The following is a 21,347-nucleotide window of genomic DNA, read 5'->3' on the forward strand; positions in this document are numbered from 1 at the left end:
CGTATGTGTATTTAATATAAAAAATAGCAGTTAATATTAAGTAGTAATAAATTAACTTCATTTATAACTGCTTAACATTGATTTTTTTTAAATTTTTGGTTACTGTGTCATATTTAAATGAGTTAGGAATAGTAAGGCTAATGTCGTGTGTCGATTTAAGAAAAACTGAAATACAAAAAAATTTAAATTTACCATCTGATGTTTTCTCTTACATTAAAGCTACTTTGAATGTGGTACAATTAATAAGTAACAATTTGAATTAATATTGTACTGATGAATAAATTAAAAAATAAGTTTGTTTAACAACTGTCGAATATGTAAATTTGTTTACTATTTAGTTGCCAAATATTGAAGTATTATGCCGAACCGAATCTTCGGGTTGTCTGCCGATTATGCAGTATACCGAATACCAATCAAATATTCAGTCCATCTCCAGTTCACTGCATGTATAAATGTAGTGTGAAATTCTCAGTTTGTTCTAAAAAATTGTTTTGATCATTTAACTTTTGCATCTCTAAATAAATTTTATGTATTGCAGTTGTTAATTGGTACATGTAACTGGTACTTCTGAGAGTTTATCACAAGCTAAAATTATAATTTCTTACATTAAAAATGGCTTAAAAAACAACTAAATTGTTTAAACAAAACAGGAAAATTTATTGTAACTTGTAACATTTTGTAGCGACAGATATATGAATTTTTTCGTTTTTTCTTTACGGGGGGAGGGGGTCTTTCAGCCACATGCTTTAATTATTACATTTCATTCTGACAGTTTTGTTTTTGAAGCAATGTTTCAAAAAAAAAAAATAATAATAATAATAAACTCACAATTAGAAAAAAATTTCACTTTATTATAGCTAACAGTTGAATCTGCCTATAATGATGTATATGTGTGTGTATATATATATATATAATCATGTTATTTTATTTTCTCAACAGTTATTTATAATATTTATACAATTTAAAAAAATAACTACATTAGCTTGGTTCATTTCTGCAAATTATAGATACTCTTCGATCTCGGGGAACATGCTTATTTTTGAAGTAAGATTTTGCATCTTCTAAAATTTCATGAGTAAAGTCATACCTAGAAGTTCCTCTGAAAAAATAAAATCAATATATGAGGAAATAGCCAATATCACTGAGATTAGAAAAATTGCAAAAGAAATTTTTTTAAAGTAATTAAAAATAAAACTTTTTCAATGTAAAATTTTAATACTCCAATAAAACAATTTAAATAAAAATAAAATTAAGTTAACAACTAGATCCTGGATTATATGTATTAAAAAATCTTGCCAATATGTACTACCTTTTTCTCAAGCTAAATTAACATTTCAATTTGTAGTCAAATCTTTTTCATGATCAGAAAACTCTTCACGAGCATTCTTTTATTGCTTTAAACATATTGATGCAGGAAAATTCAAGTAACTGATCTTAAAAAATGACATGATAATTTTGCATCTCGAAAATCTCTGTCGATCAGACCATGAAATGTATCCTAAGCAAATACAGTGAATTCTCAATAACTCTAAGTCCTAAGGAACAAGCAAAACCTTTGAGCAATCAGAAGTTCTTTTCCCAGCCTTTTCAAGAAATTTTTATTTTCTTTTCCACAGATACTTAATAGATATACTATAGCACTTATTGTTTCGATAAAATTAACTATTAGTATTACAAAAAAAAATAGAAGTTATTTTTAACTGCTTGTATTTTTTTATCGCATCTTAAAACCACATTAAGTCAACCGTATTTTCGGGAATAAGCGCCGCGGCGTATACAAGAAAAAAAGTAAAAAAACTTGTCGGTGCGGCGCATATAACGGGTGCGGCGGATAGTGTTTTTTTTTTCAAGTTTTAAAAAAAAGTTGAAAATGCTGCTAACAGATGGCACCACATCGTTTGCTATTATTTTGAGAAATCCTTCGCCCTTGGGCTACAAGTAAAGCAAAGAGGGGGAGGGAAGAAGAGTCAGCGATTGCAGGTGTTTCACTGAGGAGAGAAAGGGTGATCCACGTGTGTGAGCAAGCCTTACCGCGTCGGAGCGAAGGGACAGGAAATCCTTCGACCTTGGGCGACAAGTAAAGCAAAGAGGGGGAGGGAAGGTGAGTCAGCGATTGCAAGTGTTTCACTGAGGAGAGAGCCACGTGGGCAAGCAAGCCTTATCGCGGCGGAGCGAAGGGGTCAGGGAGAAGAGGGAGCAAAAGTACTAGTAAGAGAGAGGGATGGATGTCCAGTTTGTAAAGAGAATTTACCACCTCCCTCACAAAAATGGGTTGCTTGGTCAAGCAACCTAATGGGAAACTTGTCTCCTAGCTCTAATCTTATTATTCACTCAGATCGTCGTGTTGCATCTTTTGATGTCGTTCGTGCGCGTTCTTGGCTTATCTTTTTTTACGGAATTTTTTCAGAGTTGCTTTTGAAAATGGCTCCTAAGCAATTAAAAAGTTATACTGCAACATTTAAGTTTAAGGTAATAAAGGCAGAAGCAATTGGAAATCGTTTTGCTGCCAGAGAGTTTGGCATTGACGAGAGATGCGTTTGCCGTTGGAAATCGGATAAATTAACCATCGAAAGTGATGGCCAATCGAAGGATGCCAAAGGCAAAAAGTACAAAATGGGGATTTTTTTTAAATATTTCATTATTGTTAATTAAAAATACTAGCGAGAAATAAAAAAATATTTTTATTTACATTTAATCCAGCTTTTTTTACTACTTATTGTGCTTTTAAGTTGTTTAATGCTGCGTGCGCACTTATGTAAGGTGCAGCGCCTACAACGGGTGCGGCGCATACATTAAAATTTTTTTTCTTTGAGAATATATTACGATGCGGCGCTTACACCGGGTGCGGCGCTTATTCCCGAAAATACGGTAAATATAATTTGACTTATGGGCCAATCCACAGAAAATAGGTCATCAGCATCAAAATATACATTACACTTTATACCATCATGTTATATGTCATTTCATTCAAAAGAAAGTATAGTTTCCTAATACAATATGTAAAACATCACAGTTCTTACAGTAAATACAGTTTCAACAAGCAAAGATTACGTTTTCAAACTCTTTTTTTTTAAATTAAAAACTATCAAGTTTTTAGCCTAAGATTTGGCAACACTAGATCCAATTTGGAAGATACTGTTTTATAATGTTATAGTCAATACCCACTTAGTCACTTTCCAGTAGTCAAACTTTTTTGTAGATAGCCATTTTTTTTAATAACAGGTAAACAAAATTCTCTAAAATCTTTGTCACACCCATAACCAAAACTAGTTATTTTTTATTATGTAACGATATATATTTGTTGTAGACGTTTGACATTTTTACAATGAGCTCAATCATTCTAACAACGCACACAACTATTTCCATTAGAAAAAAAAATGTTTATGAGCTACGTTGGTTAGGGTGTGACATTTTTTCTGTCAAAATATAGTTTTCATTGGATCTTTGCAAAATTTGGCAGAGGTTCTTTGATACTCAGAAATTTACCTAGGGCATTTTGACCCACTATGAGGGGGGGAGCGATCCCCCCCAAAGGGGACTTTCCTAATACAAAAAAAAAAACAGTTTCGTCGGATCTTTGCCAAATTTAGCACAAAGACAGTTTGATGCTCAGGAATGGGGTTTTAGACAGAAAATTCATGAAACGAAATAGTTACGCCCATGATTAACAATGACTAAATTTTTGGAAATTCCTTAAATTTGGGGGTCTTGGGACAATTCCTACATTACCCATATGATAGTAAAATCCTGGGATAGGGGCCCTGGACCCTTATGTTATTGCTCACTGTATTAATTGCCGATAATTATAAAAAATTTGTACAGTGTTTCCTTTTGTTTAATCGGAAGTAATAGGGTAAGGCCTTGGATATTGATTTAAAAATGTTCAACTGGCTATTTGTTTTAAGTTTTTCCTCTAGAAATTTTTTTGAGACTAGTAGTTTTGGAAATATATTTCGATAATTTTAACAGGGATGCTTAAAGAACTTTTTATTTCATTTTTTTTTCTTATTTACTTTCGTGAGGAAAAAAAAAGGATTTGTTATAGCGGGGCCCTGCTGGCGAGGGCCCTTTTGCTCTAATCGGCCTAAGGGCGGCTCTGGATTTGAGCAACTGAAGTTGTGTAAACGTCACGACCGAAACCATGGATTGGCCCTCATCCACGTTTTCGGAATTTGCCGGGTATTGCCGATTAGTTGGAGGTGGTGAAGTTTCTTCATCATTATCTCCATCAGAGTCTGCACCAGCACTCTTCTCGAACAGCTTGTGCAATCGCTTTGTAGAAAAGGATTCACAGGCAGTTACATTTTTCTGAATATTCCAAGTAATCTTTCATTCCCGCCCAGTCCACATCAACAAACATTTCAAAATGATCCCATTCGATGGTCCCTTTAGCTTCATCATCATTGCTGTTTATAAAAGCACATCTCTTAAAACCGTTTTAACTACTTCATCTGCCATAAGCCCAATTTCTTTTCACGTGACTTCAGTTTGCATTGCCGTTAAATAGCTTCTTGGCTTAAAAGTACAATTATTTGAGTCATCCAGAAAATCAAGGATTTTGTTTTTATATTTTACCAAAATTTTAAGTCTGTCAAAGATTAGCAAGCAATGAAATTTTAGCCGCGGCAACAAATAGACCAATCTGCTACTTTTCACGCAATTTTGCAACACTGCGCAATAAGAAGCAATATTTTAAATAAACTATCCCCCTTATACAAGCTGATAATGAAAACAATGTGTCAATCGAGACAAAACCCTTTTTTTTTTCTTCTCATTTTGTCTCATTTTTAGCATAAAATGAAAATGAAACTTTTGTTAAAACTTCAACTTAAAAAGAAAAAGAGGAATATTCGTGTTACAAGGATTTAAGTTATCGAGAGTCAATGGTACTAAAGTTTAAGATTGCTAAATTGAATCCTGCATCTCGCATACTCTGTAGATATCTTTTTTCTTTTCCAATTGACTACTGTAAGAGGTAATATTCATTTCCACGAAATGGGTTTTCATGGACACCAATTTTTCCTTTGAAAAAGTAAGATAATTTTAGTTACTTTAAAGTTAAAACAATCTAAAAACAGGTGCAAAATGCAATTAACACGCATTTATTTTTAAAATTTGACCTTATTATGCATTTAGATGAACTATGTTTGAGTAACATTTGTAAATAAAAGGGTAAAAGAGAAGGAACTAAGAAAATAAGTGGAAAAACTTGGTGCACGTTTTACCTGTATGAGTGTCTGAAAAGAAAAAAATTTAACTGTGGAAGAGTATATAACGTATTTTATTATCTTTTTTTAAAACTGAGGACTTACTTCTGTATAGGGATGCACCAATAAGCCAATTCATCAATAATTATCGATTAATTGGCAGTCGATAAAATTACACTGGTACACAATTGCTAAGGATGAATCCCAATGACAATGAGCTATGTAACACGTAAAAAAGTAAGTGTAATTCGATGGCAAGCGCAATAAACTAATGCCAGAACGCTAGAACATTACAATGATGATGATTTATTGTGCTCTGAAATACAGAACAAGTCAAAAAGAGTTCAAAGAACAAAACAGTCATTTTGTGCTGAATACGTAAAAGTGGAAAAAGGTAATTATTGTCCCCAGGTGTTCCAGCGTAAGATGTCACTATGGGATATAGCCACTATGGAGAGCGATGCAAGCTTCTGGACATTGTGTGATGCTTTGCACAACATTATCCAGCAGCTGTTGGGGTAATTTATACCATTCCTCTGTCAGCCACAAATGAGGGTGTCCTTGTTTATTGGAGGGTGTTATTCACCAGCAAGACTGCTCGTAAACAATCCTAAACATTTTGAATGAGATTGAGATCTAGAGAACATGCTACCTATCCGATGGGTTGAATATTTTCTCCTTCTAGACACTCCTGGACAGTGACTGTTTGACGAAATGTTGTGTTGTCATCTATGAAAACGAACTTATCGCCCCGGTACCACCCAGCCATCGGCACGGTTGACACACCTTAGCTTCGGAGTTTTCGTCCGAATTTGGTAAGTGTGATGAGGGAAGGAACGGAACAAAAGTCCCTTCCCGCCGATATTCTGTTTGAGCAACTGGGGGCTCACTACTCCTCCCAAGAGCTCGCCCTGAACTCACCACACCTCAAGCCCCCCACCATGACAAGGTAAACGGACACGGGGGGGGGGGGGGGGCAAGAAGACTGAGAAATAAAAAATGAGAAGTTAGGAGATGAGAATCAATTCTAGAGAAGCTAGTAAGCTAGCTTTGCATAGAGTTGTAAACCAATGCAACTTCGCCTTTCTTAACATGCTAAGTTTACGGAAAGATTCAAAAAGCACGCTCTCCCATGTAGTCCCAGGAAAAATAGGCTTTTATATGTTATCTTGCTAAATAATAATATAATAATGCAATTACTTTGGCAGAAATGACAGTCAAAAAGAATCTGACAGAAGCCTTCTTGAAAAAACAATCCTTACAATGGATATTGTTTTCGTAGGAAAGATTACATTTCTTGATAGCTCACTGGAAAAAAAAAAAGTTTCGCTTGTGTGTGATAAAAAAAAAAAAGTGTGTTATAAAGACCCAAGAGAGAAGAAAAACTTTTATCTTTTCTTCTTTATTACATTCTAAACTGCCATTTCACCTGTACATTTTCTCTCACGCCAAGCTCTTTTTCTTTCTGCTTCTGACATATGTGATTGTATATTTTAATAAGGAAAATATATTATAAACAGTGAGAAAACTAAAAATTACTTGAAATTTGCCTTTTAGTTGTTGCCAAAAACAATAAAAAATAATAGTAATAATAAAGTTAATTTTGATGATAAAAGTTAACAAATTAAATTCTAGGCTAAACCTTAGCAACAAGGATGCAAGTTTGGAGATGAGTTCAAGACGGAAAATATTTTCAGCCCCCCCCCCCACACGCATGTGTGCTTTAAAAAAATTATGTGTATAAATGTTGTAGTTTTTAACAATGCCAGTTTTGGAATCTGTGTTTGATTTGAATTTTAAGCCTTTAAATTGTAATATTCTAAAAACCTAGAAAACTGCAAATAACGGGGGGTCTGGAGGCACTCCCCCAGAAATTTTTTTAAATTGAAGTCCAAAAAACGCAATGGTTGGCCATTTTGGTAAAGTTAAAGGAAAGGAGGGGTTCAGGGAATATTACATCAATTATTTCAAACTGATAGTCCCAAAAATCACAAAATTGGACAACCTTCAAAAATATTAGAGAATGGGGGGGGGGGGCGCTTTGGGCTCTCCCCAAAATATAAGCTTTCAAAACGAAATTGTACTCCATCTTTTATAACGTTTATACGCTTTTTGACTGCATTATTGAAGGGATGGAGTTCAGGAAACCTCCTTCAGCAATATTTCGAAATTGAAGTTCCAAAAACGCAATTTTAGACAATGTTGGATAATGTTAGGGGTAAAAGTGGTAGGAGCTCCCCGCCATTAGTTTTTTACCGATCGCAAACATTTTTATTGCAGCAATAAAATTGCTCGGGACATAAGATTTTCACTTTTGCATCATAAATCAGTTCTGATCGGAAAGTCTACCCAAGGTAGCGCCAACAAACCAGAAAAGAAAGAAAGGTGGGGGAAGGGTATGGGCGACTAATGATAATGAACTGGCAACATCCCCCCCCCCAACTGTTTTCATTTGAAAAAGTATTTTTTTATAAGATAGCAGGTGGTGAAATTAGCAATGAAAAAACCGCTTCACTGAAGTAGATATATTTTTTGAATGAGATACACTTTCTAATATTCATTAATTAAAAAAAAAGAACTAGGGGAACTGAATCCTTACCCCAGGCAGGGTCCCCGTATCACATCCCTCTTAAGGCACTCAAATATAACCTAAAGTAGCGTTTCAAATATTTCAGCATCAAAACATTTTTGGAAGAGAACTCCTGAACCCCTTTTTCTGAGTTCACCACAAATGTCCTAAATTTGAATTTTTAAGTCCTCCAGTTTCTTAATTTTTTTCTAGGAATAGTACCCCCCTTTACCTATAAACATAACTTATGACCGGCTAAAAGTTTTAATACTTTAATTTCGGAAACTTTTTGAAAGAAGCTTCCTACACCCTTCCCCCTTAAGTCATCCAAAGATAGCCCAAAAAAAAGCTCTTAAAGTTTCAGAAACAGAAATATTTCGGGCTGAGCGTCAGGAATACCCCTCCCTCTCATTGTGTTTACTAAAGGCAGTGTAAGTTTGTGTTTAAGATTAACTTTTTCTATTGAAAGAGCAACTCCCCTCCACACATCCCCAAAGACAACTCAAAGGTTTAAGACTACAATTTCGAAAATGTTTTGAGAAAGCCCCTGAATTCCCTAACTCACTCAAAAATGGCCAACATAGCATTTCAATACTTCAGCATGGGAAAACTTTCGGGGGAGAGAGTAGCCCCCCCCCCTCCTAGCTTGTCCAAGATATAAAAGTTTTAAGACCTCAGTATCTTGGGTTAATTTGCGGTATCTTTGCAAGAACAGTGTTTTTTCGCAAACTTATGCTGCCGTTATTTTTCTTATTTCCTTTCTCTCTCTCCCCGCCCCCCCCCCACCCCCATATTTCCATTCTAGCAAGTGTTAGATTGAATGACATTGGAATTTAGTGATTCCACAAGTCTTGTTAAAAATGCAGGAACGATTGCTCATTGCTGGTTCAAACCAACTTAAGATTTACCTCCAATTCTTTCTAAAACTCCCATTTCCATTAAAATCTTCAAAATCCCTGATAGTTCCCGCTTTACCTGGTATGTGGACACCCTTTGCTGTGGTGTAAATATTTCATTTCGTCAGGAATCAATAAAAGTCAAACAGCGCAAGTCTAAAAGCCACTTGCAAACAAAACAAGTCCATGGCAGAAAATCAAGAAAATGTCGATGTAAATTCGTGGTTATGGAACGGTCCAGTAATATTAAAGCATATTTTTCAAACACTGAATTTCTTTTTTAAGTAAAAACTGAAAGTCATTGAATTTCTTTCTGTTCCGATCTCCGTCTCAGAATTTTTGTCTAAGACGGAAATCCGTCCTGAGACGGAAGGTCTTGCACCCATGCGTAGCAATGTGGATTATGCTCTTGAACTTGAATCAAAGAAATCCTCTAAAACGCGCATTATTTGAAATGTTTAAAGTGACTAAAATCCACAAATATATGCTTACTTGAGCCTTGAAATTAAATTGTTAATTTCATTAACAAAATTTAATTTAAACGCTATCATTTTTCATTTTTTCTGGAAGCAATTAAAAAACAACTATGTTACTTCCATCACATAAAAATGTTGGGGATCAGAAAAGTAAAGCTCGCATAAAAAGTTTCACTTCACAACAGTTTTTTTTTTTTTTGCATAAAGTCAAAAAAAGAAAAAATTTATTTCATCCATGTTGAAAAATTGTTGATATAAGTGTTACTTTTAAGACAAAGTATCAGTGCTTACTTATTAATATTTAGACATGTAACGGTCTAAAAAACTACACGAATCATCACAGTGACGAACGTAACTTAAGACGTACGCTCTTCAATGTTACGTTCGTCACACGTCATATTTTGAAGAAATATTCATTTCTGTTACATTATAAGAAAAACGAGTATTATTATGCATGAAAAATAAAGTTAAGGAATGAAAATAACACATTGCACTGATATTACAATAATATCTACCAAAACTTCAGAGAAATTGAGAGCTGAATTTCATGTTAAAAGTTCAAGGTTGCAAAAATGTTACGATCGTCACACTATAATAATTTAGTTTCAAAAACCAATTTATGTAATTTATACTGTGTTTTATTGCATGAATATTACAAATAAGTTTTATTCTTTCACAAAATTCCACAAAACCACAAGTAAATGATTATTAGACGTTTAAAACTCATGATGTGCAACAAAACAGAGTCTCTGAATGTTATGTTCGTCAATATGAAATGACCCAATGATCACATAAAGTAATCATGAATAGAGAAAATCGGGACCAAGTGATTTTGATAACAAATAAGCGATTAATAACATAAAACCATGATAACATTTAGCTGAACTAATTATGTTACGAAAAATTATATTAACTTGAAATTTACTTCATAATGTACAAGGACCTCCTTGAAAGTAGAACATCAACAAATTTTTCTTTGTTATTTTCTTTAGCTAATCTCATAATTGACGAAGATAATAAAGATAATCCAGCAATAGTATCGCCACAAAACTGCAAGAAAAAATATCATAGAAATATTTATGAACACACTAAGTTTTTTTTTTTTTTTTTGTTTTATGAAAATTAACCATTGCAACATCTAGTAATTTATCATATCGCTCGTATTGAAGAAGAGTGCCACAATACAAAATTTCTAATTTTCTTTTCGCTCAAAGGTCTTCAAATGATGTTATAATCTTTGGAAAAATAATAACAGATTTTTTGTTTTTATATTAAGCACTGGAGAGCACAGCAAACTTATTTTTTTTAATGCAAATTGCTTGAAGAGTTCAACTTCAAATGCTTTTCCTGCTAAATGTCAGTTTTTCGTATTGTGGCACACCTCTTCCAAATGAGTGATATCTACAAAAATAACATTAAAGACAAAACGAACTGAAAATTAAAAAAAAAAAAAAACTCATAATAAAATACAATACTATTCCAAGCCACACGTAAATCTTTCATCAATTATCATATTCGATAAAAATTGTGTGTGTGTAGCAACATTGGATCTTTTATTCCCTAATGAGGAACCTGCATGCATTTTTTAAATTTTTTTAAATGAAAATTTAAGCCATTTTATAGCGATAGACACCGATTTCAGTTCATTCGGACTGCTAGTTATTTTTAAATTAATTTTTAAAGTCTCCCGATTAGCCCCGCCCCCTTAGTTTTCCCATCTCCTCTGATGACGTCAAGATTCATTCCCGCTCCTTCTGGCACCAGATGCACGTGCGTGTATAGAACATTGCTATCATTCTCAAGATCGCTACACGCACAAACTGCCGAATTGCAAGTACTATATTTTACCTCATTGAAATATTCAGCATTGTACATAACAAGTTGAATATTTTTAGAGTACCAAGAGATAAAAATAGTGCAATGCCATCAACACTCTTAAAAAGAGAGAGAGAGAAAACTAAACTGTGTTATTCACTCTTCTGTTGCAAAAGTTACTTTACAGAAACCAACAGAATTGTATATTAATTATATAAAATTGTTTTACTTTTTACAAAAGCTATCCCTGATCAGTTCTTTTTTTTTTTAATTCTTCGAATTGAAACGAGATTATTTTCCTTGAGGACAGAATGTTATTTTTCATGTATTGATTCCTTTCATTTTGCTCTGCTTCAACAATTGCATTCAAAGCAATTATTGAAATCAAAAGCCTCGATTTGAATTTTGAGTAATTTTCAAGATTTAAAAAAAATGAAAAGGCTTTTTGAATCATTTGCATCTCTAGTCTGCAAAATTTATGAATAAAAAAATAATGAATAAATAAAATACTTTAAGAGCAAACAATAAAAATGAGGAAGAAACGTATCGAAGAAATGATAAATTCTCAAAAATTTTAAAATAAAAATCATATTTCCTTTTTACTTCAAAACATATTGAAAGAAATAGAAAATTCGAAAGGAGTTACAATAAAGATTAATATAGTTTTCATTTTTTAATTTGTTTTACTTTCTTCTGTTCTAACTTCTGCGTCCAAAACCCGGGTCGTACGAAGACATGACGTTACCCTCCCCCCCCCACAAACGACCAGAAAAATTAAGCTGGTTTGTTGTAACTTCAATGCACAATAGACGAACGTCTTCGTAATTTAATTGTTAATGAAAAAAAATCTGAATTATAGGTAGTTAATATTAAAAAAGTAGCAAATGAACCTTTTATTTATATTTATTAAGTGTTAGCTTTTCAAAAACAATTTTCGAAAAAAGGAATATGGTTAAAAAACTAAATTATATTTATCTGTAAAATGTCACTACATTAGATAAAAAAGAAGCAATCAAAAATTAATTCACTATGCATTTAAATCAATCTGAAAACATGTATAAGCATTTAAAAGCACAAAAAATAATGAATATTAATTAACCTAACACATTACGTGTTATTTTTCAGATCAATAATATCAATTTGAACTGGCCAAAATTAAAAAAAAGATATAAAGAGAATGGAGGTGTTTCCGAAATTTATAAGAAATATTTTTTCCTGAAAGAGCATGCTTAACCCATTCTTTGCCCCGGCCGATACAGGATCGGCCGCGCAGTTTGTGTTAATACTGCCCCGGCCGATTCAGGCTCGTCGCAAGAAAATGGTTCCTAACTGCCTTCGACGATCCTGAGTCGTCAGGCGTTTCTAGCAGTTTTTGCCTCGGCCAAATATGTGTTGGCGATCCTTCCAGGGGCAGAACCCTGTTATTGCGCTTCTCTGTTGGGTTCTGGTGCTTTTAGAGGAGCGGTAATCAAGCTCTTTTCCTTAGACAAAAGGGATGTAACTTACAGTATTTCATGAAACTTGTAGTAATTTACTTTATTTTACTAAGATATTAACCTTTCAAGTACTCCTGGATGGGACACGTATAATGCTTCAAATAATGAGGCATTATATTTTTATCTTTTCATGGAAGCTTTGTTTCTTAGCATTCTGGCATTTGAACTCCTGTTTTTTAAAAACTGAGTTGATTTTTGGGAGTTTTAAGTAGAAGACTATTCAAATCAATCAACATTCCGCGATTTCCCGAACCACACAGGTTCCTCATTACCTCATCAAATTAGAGAATAATGTTAACTAATGTAACCAGAATTTGAGCTGTGTACAGGTTTATTGCGAGTCATCTGACCATCAGCATGCAAAATTGATTATGTTACCTCCTCTCTCCTTCTCACAAGGTGCTTATTCACCTGACAAGGTGCTTTCAAAGTGCTTGCTCTTAATGTGCTATAAAAACTTCTGCAATTATTCCTAACTACAGGCATTTTATGTCTTTATAATACAATTAGAAGCATGAATTTTAAAAATAAGTCAAGTATTATACAAAAAGAAGAAATTTTCATTTTTTAAATTAAATTGGGAGTACCATTAATATCTTTATATGAATTTCTGATCAGATGTCAGCTTTAAGAAAACATTCTTAGGCTAGAAAACTATTCAGTCTTGAAGAATAACAGAAATAATTAAACAATGAAATCTAATTCTGGAGTTTGAAGTGAAAATAATACAAATAAAAAAATAGATAAAACACCTTGCAAACGTACTGATTTCATACTGTCATGTCAATGTGACGCTTTCTTGGCGCCAATAGGAAAAAGTGGCCAAGGGTGGGGTATATGACATTAGTTCCAATAAAGCTTCTTCTCAAAACAATTAAGAATTTTTTTTCCAAAGAAAGCACTTTTCAGACCCCTTTGCAACAGGTCGCTGGAATAAATCACTTAAGGGCCCGTGGGCCTTAAACTGTTTTTTGACAAATTTCAGGACAATTTTAAGGCACATTATTATCCCCCTGTAAGTACTATTTTATTGCTACTGAAAAACTAGATAGCACGTTGTACACCAGAATAACTTGACTCACTTTATTGTTGTACATTTAAAAAAATATTTATTATGTATTTATCAATATAAATTCAACTAATAAAAAAACATTGGTCTGAAACTGTATTATTCCAGTTATGGTAATTAACTGATCATACTAGGAAAAATAAAAGTTCAGAAGACTAACAAATAAATGAATTACTTTATGTTTCATATTGTTAAATACAGTAACAACATCAAAAACCCAGAAACCAGGAAATTTAAGCTTTCTGTATTATAATTGTGATTGATTCAAGAAATAGTGTAAGGAAATTTGATTTTTTTAATCAGCACTTATACAAACTTCTTTAACTAGTGTCGGAAATCCGAAAAAATCCAAAACCCAGACAATCGGAATTCCCAGCAAGTCCATGTTTTTTTTATTATATAGCATGGAGTTGTTAAAAGTTATATGTCATACACATTGTTTAAAGATATGTTTCATATTTTAAGTAACTGAAAACCCAACCAGCTTACTTTGATACTATCAACATGTGGTTTGATGTAACCATGTTTGGCTATGTCTAATACATGAACATGTTTAATCTGTGAACACTGAGGTGTAAAAGCAATATCTCTCACTCTTTGAAGAACTTCACTGTTTTGAACGTTCCAGTCCATTTTTTCAGTCTCCTTATAGGTAGTGATTGCCTGCAATAAGAAGTCATATTAATAAATTTTATTGCTGCACTTAAAATATACTTAAATAGAGCTGCACTTAAAAAATACTTCAATAGAGGAAAGAATATTTTAACAATAACTCATTTTTAGTTCAGAATAACCCACTAAATGTGAACATTATTTTAGTTCAAAAGTGAACAGTGAATAGAAAGGAGCCCAAAAAACATTTTTGAATTTTTTTCTTTGCTATATATTTCGCAAGCTTTATTGTCCAAAATTGTACATTTAGTTTTCACTGAAATGAAAGCACGAACAGAATGCCCAATTCCAACATTTTACTATTGTTTGTGGGGAATCAAAAACGTGTTTCTTCAAATTTCTCAAAAACTCATTTTTGCAGACACTGCCGTTTACCTCCCCATGGTAGAGTTGTTCCTTGGATAAATTTTAGAGTTTTACTTTTTTCTGCAGAAAAAAATAATTCAAAGAACTGAAAACTTTTGAGAGCAATACATTATACTTTTGTACATTCATTTACTCTTACGTGAATGAATACTGTTTTACACTTCGAACATAGGAGAAGGGGCAAGGGAGAGCTCGAGCCCTTAGACATTGGTACTTCCTTGCTTTTAGTACTATTTTTTTTGCCATAAATATAAAAACATTATTTCTTTAGTCGTTAATAAATGATTTACTAAAAAATGTCTAATTTTAATTACTCTAGTCTACGCTGAAGTTGTTTTCGGAATTTTAACAAGGTATCTTACCTGGAACCAATTGTGAATAAATTATAACCTGTCGACTTTGAATTACTTACCATACACCAACACATAAAGAATAACGTCTGCAAAGGTTTTGCAAGCACAGGAAGGAATCAAATGAAGAGTTAAATGAAATTTTAATAGCAGTTAAATATTTATGTAATTCCCTAGATATAGATAAAAATATAGATATGAAAATGCCCAGAACATGTCCGTAGCAAATTCATCAATCTAACATTCTTGCGGCCTCCCCTTTTGACTATTACAGAACTGTTCTATTTATTCCTTACTTGAACTCCTTGATTATGTCACTTGAATCTAGATTTTCAGATAGTTCGATAGATTTTCAGACAAGTCATATACACAATCAAGAGAAATGATCAAAATCCAGGAATATCCCGGAAAAACCAGTCGAGTTGGTAGGTATGCATTAAGATTAAAATAACAAAATGTTGGTGAAATTATTGCATCTAATTTGTCCCGCAAGTGACGGTAAAATGACCGATTAAAAGAAAAAATTAAAAAATGGGGAATGATGTGACAGAGTGTTTAGAGGGTGCTATTCAAACAAAAAAAAATTGATAAATAACATTCCGTTTGGTATTATTTTATTACAGTACGCATCTGAAAAACATTTAATTAGAAAACAGAAACCTAACGTGCTTGATATCAAAACTCTTGCAACTAACCTTTTTTTTAAAGCAGGAATCTTAAAAATATTAACATTATACATGTTTTCAGTGCATTTCTTTCCAGGTTATTTCTATTTAATTATAAATATTCATCAAAAGTACCAAAACAAAATTCAAGTCTGAGAAGGGTAAAAAATCGCTGGTTCGCAACAGTAGGTTGATGTTAAAAGCATATTAAAATTTTGTGTGTTGGATCGCAAAAATATATCGATACTAAGTCAAAATTTGTCAAAAAAAAATTATATAAAACATAATTCAAGTTAAATAAACAATGTCTAACCTTACGCATTTAACATTTAATCTAATTAAATAAAAAAGATGAAACTTACTCAGCATGAGCAAGAAGCATCATTATGGCTATCAAATAAAAACGTCACATCTGGATAGTGTTTGGAAATAGAGTAGATCCTCTCTTAAAAGATGACGATTCCATTGGATAAAGATAGTGTGGGCCCGACACTAATTCCTAAAACACGGAATAAAGGCTACTACTGCCAGGGGCACTAACGATTTTCCTTCAGACCAGTGGGGTCACAAACTCTCGTCATTAAAGATAAAAGGAAGGCATCAGACATCATGTTGACAGTTTTATTATGGTTTATTAAGCATTTTCACTGCTTTGTAGGCTACCCTCATAAATTCCTACCCCGAGTGGTTGATTCTTTTTAGATAAGACATTAAAATCACCGGTCACTCTACTCGTCTTTTATCTTTTCTATTCCCACATTAGACCATGCAAGCTTTTTTAGCTCTTCTTTTTTTGAGCAATCACATTGCTTATTGTTCTCATTTGACTGTTTTCATGTCCTATGTGTTTTTATTCCCCTCCCCCCTCCCTCTGCAGCACCACTGTCGACCAGCACCTCTCGATACCACTTCTCTAGCGAAAACCGTCTCCAGGTTGCATCCATATCCTACAATTTAAAAAATCCAACAATTAAAAAAACGCATTTACTTTATCTAAAAGTCTCAATAAGTAACCGCAAAAATATCCATATTTAAATGTGTACACTCTTCATTCTGGATTCCGCGATTATTATACACTAGTTAAATTGAAATTTTGTTGTACTAAGTTATAGGTTTCTTTGATACTTGACTCGAAATAGCTCTCTTTCGACTTTATGGAGAGAAGATTTAATTTACAGCCTACTGCATGATATATGTTTTTAAAGTTTCCATTCCATGCAAAGCATTAGAAAAAGTAAGTTTTCATGAGAGTTTCATTATCACTTTCTGCAACAGAATGGCTATTCATTGGTTGCCCACTTGCCCGTCCAACATTGCTGCTTTGAAGAAAAGTCTTTTTCTGCTTTCGCACAAGATGGATATACCAGTTGAAAACAATCCAATATTTCCTAACTCAATTTTTTTTAAAAATGAAATTAATTTGAATTCTGAATTCAAATTATGTTTTTCGCACTCACGAGCAGCGACAGGACCCTACTCATTGGAGTTATTGTTTCTAGAAACGGCTCCTGTCCCCCCAAGCCTGCCCCTCCTCTTGGGCAGTTATATGAGTATACTTGTGTATGTGTAGGCTTGTGTGTGCGAAGACCGGTGTGAATGCATGTTGGCATATATGTGTGTAAAGGCGTACGTGCGTGTGTGTGACAGTGTATGGGTGTGTGAAGGACATGGACGCCACCGATCAGGAGAAGTGGATTCGTAGGGACAGTGCTCAGGACCGGAGGAGTCGCGCCTGCAGAGGACGGTGGGATTGAAAAAGGAACTGGAACGTCAAGGACAGTCAAATGAAAACAATTAGCAATCGTGATTGCTCAGAAAAAAACGGCCGTTAAAATAATTTGTAAATTCGGGGCTTATTATTCCGGAAATAGGGGTTTTTGCCTTCATTTTGGTCGGGGGAAAAGAGGGCTAATCACGTAATTCATTAAATGGAGGTTCGTTAAAACGGGGTCCAACAGTATAATGTAGCTCTGATAAGTTGAAGCTTGAGAATGACAATGTTTATTCCCTTTTGAGGTAATAGAGAAAGGTGATTGGGACCAAGTTGAGTTAGGTTGCTTTCGTAGTAGTTTTGCAAAAATATTCCAACTCAAATCAGTGTAGCAATAATGCATCTCTTTTTTATTGAACGCCCCAAAAAGCAGTTAACATTATCAAGATCAAGCTTCAATTTATAACAGCCAACATTTTCTTTATCAACACTTATGTGTTAACTCATCCTACAACTTTTGATTCTAGCCTCAGAAACTTAATGACTTTTTATCTCTCATTTTAATTTTTTTGCATTTATTGGTAACAAAACTTGCCATATGACGGATAAAGATGTTGAAATTTACAGCATATGCACATGTTTTGTTCATTGTTATTAATGCATTTTAACTAAAAATAAATAATTCATTTATTTTATACGCATCTTTACTCTTTTTTTCCATTTTCACTTAAAGTATTTCACATACAAGTGTGTCTAAACACTGCGTACAAATGTGTAAAAAATGTTCCGCAAATGAAAAGAAAACAGGTTAATTTATTAATTTCAAGCTAACCATTTTCAACTATGAACTTTTATTGTACTGAAAAAAAGGGGGCGAAATGGACAAAATGATACTTTGGCAGTTTAACGCACTACAAAATCAATAAAATGAAGACTACAGCTAGAATGCGAAATTCACTTACTCCATCCCAATGATCTATTTCATATCGGCGTCTTTTTAAGAAAGGATCAACTTCAGCAATAAGTTTCATTTCTTCCACTTCTGAAACAAAATTTTCATATAGTTGGAAGCTGCCATGAATTACTGCAGCAGTTTCACAATCAGATCCTGATAAGTACTCAGGAAGACAAATATTTCTCTGTTCCTTATTACTCCGAAAGGATAGAAAGTTGCTGAAAATTGATGCATTTCTCCGAGGTCTCCACAACTTATACATCCAGATCAATTGTTTCATAAAATAACATACACAAGTTTAAAAAGGATTAAATTATTGCTCAAAAAAAAAAAAAAAAACTGCTTAAGAGCTGTCATATGAATTTTCTTTTTATTTCAAATAATTGCAACAGTTTTTGAAAAAGTTTTGAAAGGATTTGAACATCATCGATATCAAAAAGTCATGACTCTGAATATGTTTTTTAATTCATTAGCAACCATCGAGCAAACCATCGTTGTTTGTCTTAGAAATAGCAAAAATGCGCAAGTAAATACGCGCAAAAACACTTTATGACTAACAAACAATGAAAATACAGAAATTATAATGAGAAAACTGATTATTATCTCCTATTAGGGGCAAAACCACAAATACACTATTACAATATTTCCATTTGCGGTAGATCGCACATGTTCATTAGTTCATCATGAGGCATCTGCTAAGCTTTAAAAGCACAAGCGTCTAGGGGCAGGACAAATCTTTATGTTAAAGACTTAGTCGTTTCTCCTCATCGCCGGGTAGGGAAAACGGATTTCTGGCTCTTGGTAGAAAAGGGAAAAGCTTTCATGATGTGCAGAACAAGTTCTGCCACTGCGTGATGGGAACGATGCTGACAGGGGGTTTGCCCGGTTTTGATGAGAGTGCGCGCTTTCGTTTCATTAAATAGGCAATTATGCGAATAACTGGCTTGATTGGTCTTTAGGCCTCTCATTTCTTGTTGGATTTTTCTCTCTCATATTTTATCACTTTTTAAGTCTTCAAAAACAAAACGAACATATTAATATATAGGGGCGCCGCTACGGTGAAAGGGGGAGGGGGGAATCTAACTGCTTCATTTCAAAAAGGTTCCCCAAAAGTTGAAAATTACAGGAACTCTGTTAAACGCAGTTTACATCCACACGGGAGAGGGAGGGGGGTGCGTTTGCGCTGGGAGACACCCTCTGAAGGTGGGCTGGTACCAAATTGGATTTTAGAGTTTATGAAAAATATTCACCAAATATCCTAAATAAACAAACAAACCACTGACGTAGACCGGAAGTAGCGAGTCTTATTTCCGGTTAAGCGCCAATCTCCATTGCTAGAGATAGGTGTTCATAGCGAAAGCGATTTTGTTGTGCTTCTTTAAAAAGCAGAATAATGTCTTCTGCGTATTTCAATGCATTAAATAAGAAAGACAAACTTAGTTATTGTTAAAAATTATCTTTCAATGGCTGTGACCTTACCGATCCTTTAGTAGATGGATGGCGAATCTATTGCTAACGATTGATGTTTACAGTGTTCAGGCAATTTTGTTTTCTTTCAGTTCTAGGTAGAATCATGTCTTTTGCGTATTTTAATGCATGAAATGAGTATAATAGGCTTTGCTATTCTCAAAAATTGTCGATCAACGGATCTGATTTTCCTAATCCTTTAAATACAGAAATAAGAAAAAAAAAAAAAAAAAAACGAGTCTTCGTTTGTCGATCATTACCGCGATTTCAATGATAAGCATTTATGAATACCTCCTAAACAGAAACAAAGTTGATACAAAGTCTGCTTTCAAGAATCACAAATCTACTGGATTGCAAGTACGTTGTGAATTGTAATTCCTATTCTTAAGTTGAAGCTATTTTTTCAAAGATGGAAGCTTTTCTGCACTGTGTTCACACAGAATGGCTATGACAGGGAGTTTTGGTGTCATATTCAATCAATACTCCTGTTGTAGCTTTTCAGTTCACACACACTTATTACAGTTGCTATTGCTACCTAATTTTCAGGTTTGATATTTAATATATTTTATTACATATTTCTTCATCACTTTTTTCTTTTTTTTTTTTTTTTGTTTAATCAACTTGCTTCTGTAGCAAGATTGATAGACATAAAAAAAATTGAAAGATAACAAAATTTAAATCAGGGGCGTAGCTAAGGGGGGGTTTTGGGGACAACCCCCCCATCGAAACGTGCGTCTCAAAAAAAAAGAGAAAAAGAGAAGAGAAAGAAAAAAAAAGAAGAAAAAGAAAAAAATCAAAACGATTTTTTTCTGAGTAACAAAGGTCAAAAATTCACTTCGCTTCCCCCCCTCCCCAATGCCATTGAAAATCTGCTCCTCAAGCATAAAGACGCCTCCCTCTGCAATGACAATTTTTTGATACTTGACTGAAATTTGACACTTCGCTTTAGAAATGAGATTGAATTGTATCTACGTATATGTAGCCTTTCTTCGTCATCGATTCTGCAAATTGCTAAATATGTTTAATTTTATGAGTGGCGTAGTGGGAATATTGCATACAGTCGAATCTGTATATTTCGAATTTCACAGGAAAGAAAAAAATCGAGATAAAGAGGTTTTGAGATACAGGTGCTTTAAGAAACTTTATAGAAATTTCGAATATGATGGTGAAAATTTGAAATCGATACTAGAGACAATGTGGGCTCTTGATTAAAATTCCTCTGTATTAGTTTTGTTAGGTATTTATTCTATTATTACATTATTAAGTGCTTTATTGCAAGTTTAAGGAATCATTTTGACAGTAAAAGAAACTTTAAGCATATCTTTTTCAAGAAAAAGTCTTATTGCTTTTTGGTTCCTGATTTTTTTTTTTTTTTTTGATTCATTATTTATCCTCTTGAGGTTAGCAATTGCTGCAAATCTAACTTGGCCAATATTCTACGATTTTCCTTTTTTCATCACTTGAAAAAATCTTATACTTTCTTTTTACTCCTATCATTTCGGTTTTCTAAGGAATCACAATTTTTAAGAAAGAGATCAACCAAAGAACAGTACTAATCCAGATAACATAGTGAAATGGCTTTTAAATTGAATGATCTTTAACCATGAACTTGAAATGTTCATCTTAAAAGTCA

The 21,347-nt window shown here is 33.5% G+C and overlaps 1 protein-coding gene across 4 annotated transcripts; it reads right to left on the bottom strand.

Annotated features, from left to right (window-relative positions):
* Positions 1-852: 852 nt before the first annotated feature.
* Positions 853-19,885, bottom strand: LOC129218515 (alpha-ketoglutarate-dependent dioxygenase alkB homolog 7, mitochondrial-like). Of its 4 annotated transcripts, none has more exons than XM_054852805.1 (5): positions 18,887-19,881; positions 18,255-18,334; positions 14,018-14,191; positions 10,074-10,198; positions 853-1,099 (listed from the first exon to the last, which is right to left on the bottom strand). In XM_054852805.1, the coding sequence occupies exons 2-5, from the start codon at positions 18,321-18,323 to the stop codon at positions 979-981; spliced, it is 489 nt and encodes a 162-aa protein (XP_054708780.1). In that variant the 5' UTR covers positions 18,324-18,334; positions 18,887-19,881; the 3' UTR covers positions 853-978. The 4 variants fall into 4 exon arrangements, with proteins under 4 accessions (XP_054708780.1, XP_054708781.1, XP_054708779.1 ...); XM_054852806.1 differs by having other exon boundaries at positions 18,255-18,331; positions 18,887-18,942; XM_054852804.1 differs by having other exon boundaries at positions 14,123-14,191; positions 18,255-19,885.
* Between the last annotated feature and the right edge of the window lie 1,462 nt (positions 19,886-21,347).

The sequence above is a fragment of the Uloborus diversus genome, chromosome 3, assembly GCF_026930045.1.
Source record: "Uloborus diversus isolate 005 chromosome 3, Udiv.v.3.1, whole genome shotgun sequence".
Classification (NCBI taxonomy): Eukaryota; Metazoa; Arthropoda; class Arachnida; order Araneae; family Uloboridae; genus Uloborus; species Uloborus diversus.

Bases quoted from the DNA above. Each gene is read 5' to 3' on its own strand.
- LOC129218515 (XM_054852803.1), bottom strand. From the start codon at position 18,527: ATGAAACAATTGATCTGGATGTATAAGTTGTGGAGACCTCGGAGAAAT. The intron at 10,199-14,017 runs GTAAGCTGGTTG...TTTTTCTTGCAG, and splicing joins CACATGTTGATAGTATCAAA to TTTTGTGGCGATACTATTGC. The intron at 1,100-10,073 runs GTAAATTTCAAG...TTATTTTTTCAG, and splicing joins AGGTCCTTGTACATTATGAA to AGGAACTTCTAGGTATGACT.